A 16682-nucleotide genomic window follows, 5' to 3' on the forward strand; every position below is an offset into this window, starting at 1 on the left:
TAAATGTGACAAGTGAAATTTAAATATATTAACATTTACTAGTAATAAGTTGAGGCTGAACAGATGAAATCAACTCATAAATTAGAGATAATTGGAAAGGAGAGGAGTCAAAGCAGTTTGTTGAGGATTTTTTTTCTTTTGATTTTAATGAAAAGAAAATGTAGTTGGAGAAAGATAAGAGGGCGAGGGTTGCTTATGTATGTTTGTTTCTTTTCAGAAAGGTGAGAAAGTTAAAAAAGATGTATCATACAGAGACATTTTGAATTTAAAAAAAAATATGAATGTTTGGCTATGCAAGTAACTGAAATGTTTGAAAGCTATCTCAAACCCTACTATTTTATGCTTCTACCATACGTATACCCACAAAAAAACAGATTCAAAAACGAAAGAGAGATTTTCTAACGGTCTATTCTATGTCACATATTATATATTGGTAATGGAATAGAAAGTTTGCCTCATTCATCCTCGAAAACCAAAATAAAAAAATAATAATAATTCAGTTGATAAGTAATTTATTTTCTAATATTCACCTTAATAATTATTTTTACGATTATTTTTTATCTCAAATTAGGTAAGTTATTTTTAAATAGGCCGAAAAATATAAATTTATTGTAGTATGAAAATCCACAATATTGCATCAATAAAGTATTGATTAGGATAGTAAGTGACCTTAATCTCCGTAAGGGTGAAAGAATACAAATTTGATTATTGGAAACCAACTTTATTGGAAATGGCAAAAAATCTTTACACTTTACGGTTTAAAGAAAATTACATATATATATATTTGTGTGTGCGCATGTGCGTGTGGACGCGTGCATTCACCTGGATGGATAATTATTGTGAGTCACTTTTCCTAAGTATGGCATATGGTGTAATTTTACTTTTAGAAAATTAGACAACTTAAACTATAAAAATACCTTCAATTCTACGACTTGTTGCAAAATCACTCTAAAATGATTTTTGTACCCATTTTGAAATTTAAATATATTAACATCTTAGTTTAATTATGAAACCATAGAATGACTAAAATGATATTTAATACGGAACCACTTATTTACTTTTGATTAGCTTAACCTAAAAATCAAAAACTCATCGATTTGGTATCTTTCCCTTAACCCAAAAATCGTCTCTCGTAAAATCTAAGAATAAAAACCCAACAAAATTACCTACCGAGAATCCAAAACTCCACAAGAACAAACCTCGAACTTCTGATTTTGAAATTATGACGAATTTAAATTACCACTAAATTTTTGTGAAATGAAAGCCGCAAAGGCGAGGAGAAAAAAGCGGCCAGCGGCGGAAAGTGCATCTCGTGTCTGGGTGTTGAGTTTCGGTAATGGGCTTAATACGACATCGTATAGCCAATATTTATAATTCTCTCTTTTTCAGCAAAATGAGATATCAAATTTGGTTATTAGGGCATTTAATAAATTTGATTTATTTTGAAAAAAAATTGGGTTAAGGGAAAGGTACCAAAAGATGAGTTTTGGGTTCCTGGGTTAAGCTAATCCAAGATAAATAAGTGGTTCCGGCATTAAATATTTTTTTAATCTTTTTTATGGCTTAAAAAAATTAAATTAGGGTATTAATATATTTAAGTTTCGAAATAGGAGCGTTCGAAGTACGAAAGTCACTTTAGAATGATTTTACGACATACGTAAGTATTTTTATAGTTTAAGCCAAATTAGGCCAACTACTGTTTCCTTTATCCAAGTTGCATGGCAAGTTGGAAATGTTTCTTACTTGTAGTGATTATGATCATTAAGTGGACTGTATTGTTCTTGCAGTTGTTGGAAGTCATTTTTATCCTCTTAGAAATTGAAATTAATGATTCATGTTTAACATCTTTATATAAAACATGTACAGCTACCTCCAGACTTATAAATAAATATACTCATATTTAACCCTAATTAATTAATTAACTAATGAATTAAATTTTAAAATTTCATATTTTAAGTCCTTCCAAATGTTTAAATTTTACTTTCATTAATAGATTAAAATATTTAAGTTAAAAACTCATCCGGATTCAATATATAATCATAGTCGTATATAATAACAACTTCATATTCTTTAAAAAGAGTACTAGAAAATCTAAAACTATATATATATAATTACAGAGATATATAATAAGAAGGAAAAAAAATAAATAACCACTTTTATTTTATATATAGTAATAATATTAGCACAAAAAAGTACAAAAATCAAGATCTTTCCAGAATAAATTAAATAAATTAATAATCCATAAAACAACAAGAGAAGTAATAAAGTGCATCAAGATATATATATATATATATATATATATATATATATATATATATATATATATATATATTAACAAAAATGTTAGTGCGCAGTTTATAGTACAGCATGATGATAGTGAATGTGTTCATAATTTACGGAGTCATTAATAAAGATAATATATTTAATAACATAATTAATTATCAAGGTTATTAATAATATTATTAATTAATTAACAAAAAATTTTAGGAGATGAGCCGGTGAGTATACGATGGTAAGAGTTTTGGATATTTGAGGTAAAGGCAGTTTAGTCAATAAAAAAATTAGTGAGTTAATATATAAAATTCATTTACAAATTCCAATAATTTTAATAGAATTCCAACTAAACTTATCCAATTCCATAGAATTCAATTAATAAAATTTAAATTCATGTTTTTTTATTCCAAATATAAAATTTTGGATTTCCAAATGAAAATGAGCTGTAAAAACTAAATATTATATGAGTTAATCTTTTATAAAATACTATCTTAACTTTTAAAAATAGTTTAAAAGCTATGTGATTGAACACCTTAAAAATAACGTTTAACATTATATTAAAAGATATTTAAAAAGTTAATTACTAACATAACCTTAATCCATTTCCTTGAAATGTGAAGAAACAAATATATATATATATATATATAGAAACAAATATATATATATATATAGAAATAGAATCCAACAAATAATTGTGTGACACGTAGAAGTTTCCGTTTTCTTTCTTTCTATATTTTGGGTGGCTAACAAACAGCATGAGTAAGAATTGGTAGTCATTCTTAAATTTGAGGTATCACCTCAGCTCGGCCACTGTCACATCCATTCTTTGTTTATTACTTAATAAACTTATCACCCTTAATTAATCAGCTAGCCGCTTTAATTTACATAGTTTATCTTAATCTGCTGTTGTACTTTTATGACCATGCTACCCAGCTAGCTACCAAAATTTTATTTTCTTCTACCCTTTCAGTCTCTTTCTTTTTTTTTTTTTTTTTTTTTTTTTTTTCTTTTATTCTTTTCTGAAAAAAAATATCAATAATTAGATATATAATTTTCTTTCAATTTTTTCTCTTGTTATTTTTTTTTTTTGTCACAACAATTTGTTGGAATTCTCACATTGAATTTTGATTGACTGACCTAATTAAGTTAGTTATACCTTAATTGAAACTGTACAAATCCAATATGCAAGCATGTTTATAATTTGCTATTTTCAATTTCATACCTAAGAATTTTTAAAATGAATAAATAAATAACAGCTGCGATAGGATCGATCATCCATCAGACCACAAAGGAATTTTTACAAGAACCTTATATTATAATAAGATCATGTCGTATTTCAAATTATTAAAACTCATAGGTAAATAACCAATTATGTATAAGTGCATTCATATAATATCAATAAATGATGCAAAAACAGTTTTTGATTTATTTTTTAATAATTGGTTTTAGGTGGAATGAGAGTAAGTTTTCTATCTTGTTATAATATTATGCACATAAATATATACGTAAAAAAAAATTAAACCTAACAAGAAAAATAATCAAATTATTTATGGATCGCTTAACTTAAGCAGGATTAGGAAATCTCTAGTAATGTGTTCGGATACTGGCGGTTTAAATAAAAAAATTATTTATGGACCGACTAAACTATTTTTGTAAAAATGAATGAAATAATTCTGAAGGTAGTTATAGTATATATATATATACACACACACACACACAAGATATATAGATGCGTAGTCTAATCCATCAAAAAAGAAATTAAAAAAAAAATCAAACCTAATTAATGAGATTGTCTTTGAACAAATCAAATCATGCAGTGTACTTCATCAACTAATTTCTGTTAAGCTTAAATAACAAATTAAATTTAAAATGATAAAAAGTTACAAAAAGAAAAAAGAATAAATCTGATAGGCACATCCACCAATTCTAATTAGATACTGATTTTATACCCACCAATTCTTCATATAGAGTTTTCTTGTTATAAGCCTATGACGTTAATGGATGGGCTTTCAGGTGTTTGATTTCGTGGGGTATAAAATCTCAATCAGTTAAGAAAACTAATTAATTAAAAAAATGATTAGTGGTGCTTAATTAAATTAATTAATTAATTATATAATTTTTCAACCTTTTTGTATTTGACTTGCCATCTGCATGGAATAGAATTAATGCAAGTATAGGAAAAGCCAGACGGTTTACCCATACTTTTCTTTTCTTTATGCTGTTCTTACACGGCATTTCATCGATTAACCCTTCATTTTTTATTTTTTAAATATGTGTCTTCATGTTCGGGCTGAGACTTATATTAGAATTGCATTCAGTAACAACTTTTTAAAATATTTTTTAGCTTTTTTATCGGTCTAAAAGCTATTTTTTTTTATAATATTCGGTAATACAATATTTGAATAAACTTTTAGATGTTAATGTCACGTTTTATAAAAATTAATCTCTTTTAACATTTTATAAAACGCTATTAAAACAGTCAACAACTATAAAAATAACTAATTTTACCGAATATATCATAAATAAAACTCTCAGCTCCAAGTTTCAAATTCAAATTTTAGTTATTTTAGTTATTAAAGTCTTTTTTTTTTTTTTAAAGAATCAGAAAGTGTGACCGTTTCTGTGATTGTGTTTCATTGAGATTAGTTTTGTGCTTCCATTTTTACAAGAATTGAAACTGCTTATCATCTCAATCATCATATTATTAGATATTAATGTTGTTTTATTAATTAATTTGCTTTTTATATAAACCTAGCTGGCTAGCTAGCTAATAGTAAAATCATTAATTAAGCTGATAAACTGTCATCATGTCTTTATTCTGCAACTACCATTTCTTAATTCCCTTTTCAATGTTTTTCAAACAATGCATTTATTCCAGTGTGTTTGTTTGATTCAGATTTTCACCAAATGATTTATTCTTAAATTGATCAAAGATTTGCCACATAGCCTAGCTAGTCTACCATAATTTTATATGCATAGATGTAGATTAATACTACCTATAGGAGACAGTCATGAGCCCGACATTTATCTACTTTTCTCTTAATCTTTTATCCTCTAACAATTCTAATAAATTGTACTATTATACTTACCCACAATAATAAAAATTATAGCAAAGCATTTGGATTATGATATTGAATGCTTGTTCAATAAATATTTTTAATTATCAAAATTTTATGAATTCAAATTTTTATGTTTTAAAAATTATCTGAATGTGAAATGTATAGCATTAAAAGGGATTTTATTTTTTTTTTTTTGTAATGAGTTAAAACAAAGATAAAAAGAAAAATATTGTTCATCAGTGAAAGTTCTTTTTTTCTTTTTTCTTTTTCCCTTTCCAAGGCCTTATTTACATATGCAAGGGCTAAAATCTTTAATTTGTTTTTCATTTTTCTAGTATGAAAATAATATTTATATATATATATATATGAGGCTAATCAGGGACCGACCTAGCGCAAAGAATTAGGGCATCAAACAATAATTTTGATTAATGAGGGGATCAAACTAAAATTTTTATTTTTTTTATTTTTTTAACTCTACAAATTGAAAATTGTTTTTATATTGGGGGCCAGGGCCCCTTTGGACACTATTTGCTTCCGTCCCTAGACCCAACAAAGCGGGAAAATATTTGATTATAATTTTTGTGGTAGAGAAAACTGGAACTTCAAACCTTCTATTTCTCATATCTTCTACAAGACTCAAAGAAAACCAATCATATCATATTTATATGCTCACAGTTGATAACAGGGTCTATAATCTAGAATTTCAAATATGGTGATCCAAAAACAATCAAGAGAGATCGAGAGAATCTCAGTCATAAAAAAATAATAATCATAAAGCAGTTGCATTAATGGTACCAAATAATTCTGAAACAAAAATTCTTCTAATAATGAACAGAAATCAGGTGCATGTGGATGCTTTCAGAGCTTATCAATTATAACAAGATATTATCACCAAATTAGGGCATAACAACTTTAATTGAATTTGCCAACTTGCTTTGACACCAAATTATGCAGTCTTATTTATCTCTATCTGATATATTTTCACCCCACCATTTCAAAACTGCTCCAGAGAGAATCAAGAAATGCTATATACAGTAGCCTTCAATTAATGCCACATTAATTTGGATTGATATTGACCTTTTCTTTTTACCAAATGCATGCAATTTAGGGTTCTTATCAGCATTGCTTGTTTGGTCAGCCATGACCAATATAGCCTCAGCTCAGCTACCCCAAAATTCATATTATATATATATATATATATATATCAATCAATGGTATACCAAAATCAAGACATAGATATTGATCAATCTTTTTTATTTTTTATTAAATAATAATTAGTATATATTATTAGACCAAAATAATTTCTTTCCACCTTAATAATTGCTTGATTAACTTCCTGATCATAGGTTTTAGGAAAGCAGTCTTTGCAATTGGAGAACTGTCTCTTTTAATTAATAACAATAAATAGTACTTAAGGTCCCTAGTTTTTCTTTTCTTTTCTTTTTTGTGATTTAACGTAGTACCGTGGCTGAAAATGGTGAGATAGATTATGAGATAGAGAAAGCTAACACCAGAACAAAAAGGAAGAAATAAAATAGTTGTGTTATAATAATAATTAAGGTTTGATCAAGAAAAAATAGCATAACAAGAAATGGTCATTCTCTCTACAGTAGTAATTTTACAATTTATATACAATATTTATATAATGGTGGCTAGTTATAGCTGTCTCTAAAGGCTAAATGTGTCGTGTAAAACCAACAAAAGTGACTTGCCATCAACAACTAAACCAACCCCACTTTCTTATTACCTCTGTTAATTAGTTTCTTTCATTTCTTGTGCTCATATATATCTTCTTTTGGAATTATCTCAGACGTATTTGCTGATAAAGATTTTGTTCAAAGCTTGTTAATTAGGTTGTGCTTGCTAGATAGTCTTGGTCTTGGTCTTATGGATCATCAAGAACCTCCTGGAGCTTCAAATTCTAGCGATGATGCTAAAAATAGTGCAGCTTCTTGTCCTAGAGGCCACTGGAGACCTGCTGAGGATGAAAAACTCAGGCAATTAGTGGAACAATATGGTGCACAAAATTGGAATTCTATTGCTGAGAAGCTACAAGGAAGATCAGGTTTTTTTTTTATTTATTTTCTTAATTAGGTTTATTATGATCTTTCTATCTATATATAGATTTGCCTCAATTATTTGTTTCTTTCCTTCCGCTTATTGCTTAAATGGATTTTAATTAATTAATTCTTAGATTTTGTTACTTTAGTTTTTTTGAAATCTGAAAATTTTAAAGATGATGGAAGCTGTTAGGGTTTATAAATACATCTGCATAAATTTATTTTTTTATTTTATTAGATTTATTAGAAGGATCTTTCAATTTTATATACAGCTTAAATGGATTTTAGATTAATTAATTTCTTAGATTTTTTTTTTAAATAAAGGAAATTATTAAAGTTTGAATAGTTTAGCTTGTATAAAGTAAGATAGACACTTGATTGTTAAGTTGATAGTTACTTTTGTTTCATCAATTTTTTTCTTCTTTTTTGTTTTCTGTAGGGAAGAGCTGTAGATTGAGGTGGTTTAATCAACTAGACCCTAGAATAAACAGAAGACCATTTAGTGAAGAAGAAGAGGAAAGATTATTAGCAGCTCATAGAATTCATGGAAACAAGTGGGCTTTAATAGCAAGATTATTTCCAGGAAGAACTGATAATGCTGTGAAGAACCACTGGCATGTAATAATGGCAAGAAAACAAAGAGAACAAGCCAAGATAAGTGGGAAAAGAAGTTACCATCATCAAGAAAACCTTATAATCAGTCATGACTCCAAATCTACAAAACCTAATGATCATCATCACTTCAATAATCCAAGAAAAGCAAGATCTCATCAAGAACATCATCTTTTTAGTTCAAGAATTGGATTTGAAAATAGTAAAATCTTAGAATTTCAAAACCCAAGTACAGATAGATTATTCTCAGTTATCCCTTCTTCCACTGCTACTAGTTCTTCACCTTCTTGGATTTTTGCCCCATCAAATAATTCTTCACCTTCTTGGATTTTTGCCCCATCAAATAACTCTTCACCTTCTGTAGTTCTTGATCATCATTTGCCATTACCAAGAAAAGAAAAAAGAGATTATTGCTTCAGTTCTTCTAGATTTAATTACCCTAGTGAAAGCTCTACTATTTATAGAAACAATTGCCGTACTTTTTTTGGGATTCCGAGTTACAGAAGAATTGTTCCAAGTCCATTTGGGTATCTAAAAATTGGAGATGAAGATGAAGATATTAACAATGGAATTTCGAAGAAAGAAATGATGAGCTATTCCGGTAATTCATCATCATTTACATTGAAGAATAATATGAGAATGATGAGCAGTCAGGCGGAAGAACGAGGAGAAGAATCTATCAGACATAATAAGGAGGTTCCTTTCATAGATTTTCTTGGTGTGGGTATATCTTCTTGATCACCAAATTAAAAAGGGACTTCTTTTTTTTCTTTATTTTCTTTATAGTTAGTACAAACATATGGTAGTTTTAGCTTCACTTTTATTTCATCATCTTGTGAAAAATGTTGATGGCATGCAAATGAAGTAGCAGTAGTTCAGATGTCATATTAATTTATTAATTTCTCTGAAAATTCTATAAATATTTTTTTTTCTCAACCTTATATATTGTGCCTGAATCAAACATATGATTTAGACATTCATGTGAGTTTCAAGAGACATCCTTAATTATTTTCTAGGTTAGGGATGTGAAGCATATAAGATTTTGTCAGTATCAGAGCTTTCTGTTTGTCCTATTTCAATCAATGCACTGAATTACAAGAAAATATATGTCAAAGTTTCTTTAATATATAACACATATATTATTCTCTCTCTATATATCTTTTCTTCTTTCTTTTTTGTAATGTTATATGATATGATACATGGTATTGGTATATATGTATTTATATTTTGGAAAATAAATATAATATTGAATAAATATATGATTATAGTGTAATAACAGACAAAAGGTATCCTACTCAGTAAAAATTCAGATCCATCTTTCTTTCAAGAATAATTAATTAAATTCTTTGATATCAAAAATTGGTTCCTGTGTATTTTTATGATCACCTACAATAGCAAACCTAGTTATATTGGAAATGGAAAAGTTAAAATTTATTTGATGGGTATCTCTTTCAGTTCACACACCCTTTTTCTTCTTCTTCCTTAATTCATTTCAATTTTTCTATTTTTGTGGACTGAGATTATAATCATGGAAAAGACTTATATACATTCGGGTGTATGAGTCAACCTATACACCAAACCAATTACAAACGGTATCTTAGTTTAAACAAGTATATTTCTGATCATGCATTGAAAAAAAAAAAAGACAAAACAATAAATTTTTTTTTAAATCTTTTTTTGATTGGCTTTACGTATGAGACCACTCATAAATTGGGTGTAGGGAAGAAATTTTTTATAATCATATTATTTTCTTTGCTGTTGTCAATTATTTTGGGGAAATGAATGGAATAAAAAAGCCTTGGTAATCTGTCAATTCTAACTTGTAAGTGAAATTTGTTCAGCAATATTAATCATAATTTTTAATTTATTAAAACAAAATAATAACAATACTTTCGTGGTGGATGATTCTTCTTGTTATAAAAAGATTTTTTTTTTGAGAAATATAATTTATAAATAATAAAATCAAGACTTATCAATACTCAATTGGATAAGAAACAATATTATTTAACAAATTAAAAGAATTATATATTATTTATAATAATAAAACTAAAAGAAACAAATATTAAATTTTTGTATTTGAAGATAGACATTGATGGAGATAAATCTTCCTGTTATAAGAAGATTTGTTGAATTAGTAAGTAATAAACTTATTGTTCCTCACTTAAACTTATTTGTCCAATTATTTTTCATGGCAAATTAAATCAAATATTTAATTCATTTTAAATTGTTTACAAGTCCACTTTACTTTTAATAATAACTAGCATAGTATGTTTTAAATTTTGTCGAAATTAAATTTTAATTCCAATTAGTTTCTTTAAAAATTAATTTCTATAATGAAAGCTTTTAATATTAAATTCAACATTAATTTTTATATTTACCCTTCAATATGCGGGTTTAAAATTTAAAGATATTTAAATGTTAAAATTAAAAAGTTTATCCAATATTAATTTCTTTTATCCTTAATTTTTCATCTAAAAAGTTTAAAGTTACAATATTTATTTTTTCCGTTATATAAACTTTAGTTTTGGGCTTTTTTAAAAAAAAATAAAAAAGAATTGAACTATTAGTACAAATATTCGAAAAAAAAAATTAATTTGCAGCTAAATTAAAACCGATAGTTTATGTAAAATGATTTTACATCATTAAACAGAAAGAACTAAGTCCTAAAGTGATTAGCATATAATTTCCCTATAATAATAAATATTAAAAATGATTACTTAAATATTTAAAATGATAGCATTATTTTTAATTGGTTATGCAAATAATAAAAATGTAAAATGTTATACTTAACCTTTTCATCCAGCAATGCCCTATATTCATAAAATATCTACTATTGTTGAAAGACACATCCCACAATCATGATACCCTCACTTTTTTTTTTTCAATCATCTCTATTTATATTCAAAATTTGAATTATATCGTATTTTTCACTTATATTTGATAATTTACGACTGCAAACACATGTTAAATAATCTTTAAAAAATGAGATAAAAAAGAGATTTGAGTAAAAACTACTTGCCCTAGTAGTGTAAATAGTTGAAATGCATAAAATTCTGAAGTTTTAAGAAAGAATGAATAATATATTTAAAAGGAGGAACCAATACACTTTTGTCAAAAATACATAAGAATATAGCAATATAACTTATATATATAATATTTTTAAGAAACTTAAAGTGTTTCTTGAGAGTAAATAATTTAAAATTAAAAAAAATTCATTACTACACCAGCTAAAAAAAAAATTAAACAGAAACACTAATAAAACTACACAAATAACCAAATCAAACGTTAAATACATTAATACACCAATAAAATTTTCCTCCTTCTTTGGTTTTGTGAACACCAAATTTTATTTTTTAACCCTCATAACTTGATTTTTTTTTTTTTTATCTTTAACCCTTCATTTCATATTCCGATATTTTTAATTTATTTTATTTTAATTTATATATTTAAATTAATTATTATCTTGAGTAAATTATTTAAATATAAGTAATTTTTATAGTGTTTGGTGATAAAGTATTTTAAATAAAAGTTAAGGATGCCATCATTTTTCATAATTTGCAAGTTGTTGCCCAAAAAAAGCCTAAAACGGCTAAAAATCTTGACCCTCTATCGAAAATTATATTAATAGCAATGTTTTTTTTTTTTTTTTTTTTAAATGAAGTTGAAGATAAACTTTTCTTTACAATGAGTCTGCTAAAAGGACCAAGTTATTCATACAATTAAAATTTAGGGATTATATGGTACTGCCCTTGTTTTTATTAACCAACGGACCTTTATGTGGGCCTTTTAAGTTTTGACTGCCAAAGTCAGCCCAACCCAGTAGTTTGGATTGCTGTACAGTGGTCCACACGTGCCTCGACACTCTTGCTTGTTTGAAAGCTGAAGCACGAAATCGTAACTGTCACCAATCACCACACGTACGCATCCTCTCTCTGTCAATGACAATGCCATTGCTGGTGGTAGCCAGAGCTGCGACACCATGCTTCCCCAGCTCCTCCACATTCCGATCAAACTCCAATAGACGGAGTTTAAATCAGCTTATCCAATGGTGAAAATGCATACACGTGTACACCGTCTAATTGAAGATCAAGGGATAATGCTGATGCCAGGTTGCTACAACACACTTTCCGCGGCCATTGTTCAAAATACAGGTTTCACCGCGGGTTTCATATCCGGATATGCTGTCTCTGCTTCTCTCCTCGGCAAACCTGACGTTGGATTACTCACGTTAGCTCTTCTGCTCTGTTTGTCGGCTTCAGGTTCTTTTTCCTTTTTTAATTCAATTGTGTTGGTAATTGCTTAAGAAGACTGTTTATTCGTTGTTTTGATTCATGTTAGATTGGAATGGTTAAGAAGAGAATGGATTCTAGATGTTTTATGTTTAAGATGCTAGGTTTGGTACTTACTGTCTATCTTCATTTTTGCATTTTCAGGGCATATGCGCGGCAAACAGGTACTTGTTTATTTCATAAAATACTTTTAGTTAGCTATAGATGGAGATTAACCAAGTACTTTTAAAAAGTTAGAAACTTTTGGATATAAATATCCTATATTTGATCTCTTTGACATCTGATGATTAGATAAGCTGTTTCTTGTCAACTCAAAATTTATTATTTTAAGAATTTGTTCTTCTTGTTTTTTTTCCTTTTCTCCACTATTTTCTTTATATTTCAGGTTATACCTGCAGGAACTGTTGGGATATCCTCCCAAGTCCCACATCGGATAAAGAGAAGAAGTGGAACCAAAATATAATGGTTCAAATCCAACCTATTAGTATGAGGCCTTTTGGGAGGTGCCCAAAAACAAATCCGTGAGGGCTTGGTCCAAAGCGGACAATATCATACTAATTCGGGGTTGGATGGTACGCGCGGTCCCATCAAAGTGGTATCAGAGCCCTGGTTCGAAGCGGGTGTGAACTGCACAGATGTGAGAAAATCTCGGTGTGACGTTGTAACAACAGGACCAAGACCAGAAGAAGATCTGCAAGTGGTGCCTTGTGTCGAAAGTCTTCCCGACAAGAGGAGGTCGGGCGGCGTATCCCGCAAAGTTGTAGCGGCGGTACAAGATGGTGGGCAGATTATCCCTGAGGGGAGGTCACGATTTGTGTGGTCCTTGGTTGGAGGGGAGGTTTGTTGGGATATCCTCCCAAGTCCCACATCGGATAAAGAGGAGAAGTGGAATCAAAATATAATGGTGGGCAGATTATCCCTGAGGGGAGGTCACGATTTGTGTGGTGCCCAAAAACAAATCCGTGAGGGGTTGGCCCAAAGCGGACAATATCATACTAATTCGGGGTTGGATGGTACGCGTGGTCCCATCAGGAACATGCTGCAAAAATAGCTTCTGCAAGGGATGTTTTTGGGGATTCTGACTTCTTCCTTGTTGCTAGGACTGATGCACGTGCAACATCAGCAAAAAATGACCTTTCAGTTGCCATTTCAAGGGCCAATCTCTACATGGAGGTATATATTATGTAACATTTTGGTTCACTTTGTCGACAGGATGTGGTATTCAGTTTGGTTTATTTTTGTACTTATCTGGAAGGTGTTTGGACTTCCGTTTGCTCTCCACATCATGGACAATTCCAGTTAACATGACAGAATTGTTAATTTGTTTCCTGCATTTTTAGATAGAAATTCTTTATTTCCTTTGTGGTAAAATAAATTTCATATTGGGTAGCTTGTCACAATCTGCATATACACGGATGACTTTTTTTTTTCTCATTGGAGAAGGTTGGTCTTAAAATTTCAGTTGTTTCTGTTCCAATAATGATTTGGCCTATCTTATCATGTTCCAAGGGACAAGGCCTTTAATTTGTTCCAAATACTTTTGATTGGGCAAGTTTGCTTGCATGTGTGAGTGACTGTCAATAACCTGGATCATTATCTGCGTCTAACCCAAGTACTTTCTAAAAACCTACCTCACAGACTAATAGCAGTCATCTGATGGGAAAATCCCATGAGGAAGAAAGGTTTTTAGATTGATGAACTTAAGTGGTTAAGCTCATATATATCTTTCAGTGATTTTATTTTGATAAAATATTTGGACAGCCCAATATACTACCCAATATTTTGTAGTATAATATAACCCAAACTTACAGACATTCTGCAGCTTTTGGGTAATAAATTGGGGTCAGAGACTTAGGTTAAGTTTGTGCTCATTACTAAATTACTAATCTGATCTCATTACATTGGTATCTGGTTTCTCTTTAATCTTAATTCTCCTTCTAATGTCTATAAATGAGAGATTTTGTCACCTGGATTATCGAATTTAGATTTAACTACGCAGGCAGGATGAAGTACCAAGGAGTGACGATGAGCTCAAAGAGATTGGCAAAAGAACAAAAGGATACAGGGTTTGTAACATGATCGAAGGAGGAGTCACACCATTACGCACACCAGAGGAGCTAAAGGCGATGGGATTTCATTTGATTGTGCATCCACTTACTTCCCTATACGCGTCAGCCCGTGTTTTGGTTGATGTGCTCAAAATTCTGAAGGAGAAGAGAACTAATAGAGATAACCTCCAGAAATTGGCTACTTTGAGGAATTTAACGAACTGCTCAATTTGGAATTCTTAGTTTGATCTTGAAGCTCGGTATTCAAATTTCAAGAATGGCATTGCAATGAAGAGATGATAAGAGAAAAGCAAATATTGAATATCGTTCATCCCGAACACTGTTAGTGTCAGTTAGAATCTCGAAAGTTGGAACTAATGTGCATTTCTTGCCAATGAGTTAACGTTGTTGTATAAATTGGCGCGCTCTTTCAATATAAAAATGGAGGAGAAATGCTAGATGGCTCTGCCCGAGCATGTTCGAGCATTAAAAAAGTGCTAGAATACATGGTGGATGAAAATCTAGCTAGCCACTAAACAAATACTGTTTTGACACCTCAACCCGAAGTAGAGAGGATTTCTCTTGTTCTTCATCAGGTGAATACTGAGCAGCGAGGGTGTGTATATATATATATATAGATATATATAATTCAACTGTTAATACTTATTAATTTGCATAATTTTATGCAATTGAACAGTAATCAAATGGAAGTACATTGTTATTAGTATTAATTTAGTTAATACCACCCAACATAATTAGTGTAGTTGGTAAAAATGGGGGCTTCTTCCTGGTTCTGAACCAATTTTGTATTCCTGAAATGATTTTGTGAGCAAAAATTAAATAAAAGTTATTTGAAAATTAACTTTTGCACATTAATTTTTAGTTTTACATGCTATAAATTAATGTTATTTATTTTTTAGTTTTAATAAATAAAATTAAATAATTACAAAAAAAAACAAATAATTTTGGGACCAATCAATAAACACTCATTAAGAAAACCATTGTTAATTAAATTGATAAATAATTTGATAAAAAAAGGAGAAGCTTTAGGAATAATAATCGAAGATCTTGTCCTTAAAGACGTCTGTAAGTTTGTAAAAGAAAACGGTCGTTTGATGTGTGTACTGTAACAGAAAACAAAATGATGTCGTTGCATGAAGGAAGAGTCCTGCCCCGGAACACAAGTTGGAAAAGCCGCTTCAAGTCCTGGATTCTGGAGGTCACTACAATTTAGGCCCATAGTTGATAATACTGGGCTTGTGGTCGCTAGATCTTGATCTTATGGGTCTACTCTTTCACTCGTTAAAATGGTTAGACATTTTGCTGTGGAGAGGTTTCGAAGTTAAGACTTTCAACTTTCTACATAAATGAAAAGATCAATCATACTACACTTGATTGTGTAGCTCATCACATTATTTTGGGTCTCCCAACGAATTAAAAAGAAAATATTATGTTTACACAACACTTTACTACTTTTTGAGAACTCAAGTATTTAATATTAACTCTCAATTGGTATCCAACTAGACCTCAGTTAAGTAGAGGACAGTGCACCTCTAAATTTAAAAATAAACTTAAAATCATAACCATAATTTACAATAAATGAATTCCATAAAATTTTATGGAATTCATAATTATAAACCTTAATTTTTATGTTTGATATGAAAAAAAATGAAATTTAAAGTCTATAAATTGAACGCAAAGGATTTCAATATAAATAAACCAAATTTAAAAAAAAAAAAAAAAAGTGAAATTTTCAAATGAATTCCGCAAAATGAAATAATTCAAAATTTTATAACAAAACTGTCCATTATTTTAGCTTCTAAATTTATTATGTGAATGATATTTTAGAAAATAAAAGCAAGCGAGTTTTCAATTTTGAATTTATTCTAAACATGAAAATTCATTTACAACTTGAATTTTATTTAAAATTCATTTATGAAGGAATGCCACATTTTCTGTTCATCTATACAAAACAAGCAGTAATCTCTCCTTCAATACTCAAAAAACGAACTCAATATTATAATCTCCCCCTCCTATACTCAAAAAAAAAAAAAAAAAAAAAAATTCAAAGTCAAGCAGACCTAAGTCTAATTATAGTGCATCTCTAAATGTAAAAATGAATTTAAAGTCATAATCTCCCCTTCAATATTCAAAATGCGAATTCAATATCATAATTTCCCCTTCAATACTCAAAAACAATTCAAAGAAGTCAAGTCTATCGATAGTGGATGTCTTAATTTAGAAAGAAGCTCAGTGTCATAATCTCCCCTTCAATACTCAATGCGACTTCAAAGTCATGATCTTCCATCGAATATGCAAACTAAGAATATTGTAAACCAG

The 16682-nt window shown here is 29.1% G+C and overlaps 2 protein-coding genes across 2 annotated transcripts; both read left to right on the forward strand.

Moving 5' to 3' along the window:
* Positions 1-6999: 6999 nt before the first annotated feature.
* LOC105629209 (uncharacterized) lies at positions 7000-8941 on the forward strand. Its single transcript, XM_012210753.4, has 2 exons — positions 7000-7398; positions 7833-8941. Exons 1-2 carry the CDS (start codon positions 7221-7223, stop codon positions 8741-8743), a joined length of 1089 nt encoding a protein of 362 aa, XP_012066143.1. The 5' UTR covers positions 7000-7220; the 3' UTR covers positions 8744-8941.
* A 2766-nt stretch (positions 8942-11707) lies between these two features.
* On the forward strand, positions 11708-14642 carry LOC105629208 (carboxyvinyl-carboxyphosphonate phosphorylmutase, chloroplastic). Its single transcript, XM_089725938.1, is given in 6 exon segments — positions 11708-12028; positions 12031-12296; positions 12344-12458; positions 12966-13198; positions 13294-13478; positions 14294-14642. Coding segments are annotated over 6 exon segments (1233 nt in total). The 5' UTR covers positions 11708-11943.
* The last annotated feature ends 2040 nt before the right edge of the window (positions 14643-16682 follow it).

This window comes from Jatropha curcas, chromosome 9 (genome assembly GCF_041381405.1).
Source record: "Jatropha curcas cultivar XTBG-Jc1 chromosome 9, XTBG_Jcur_1.0, whole genome shotgun sequence".
NCBI lineage: Eukaryota > Viridiplantae > Streptophyta > Magnoliopsida > Malpighiales > Euphorbiaceae > Jatropha > Jatropha curcas.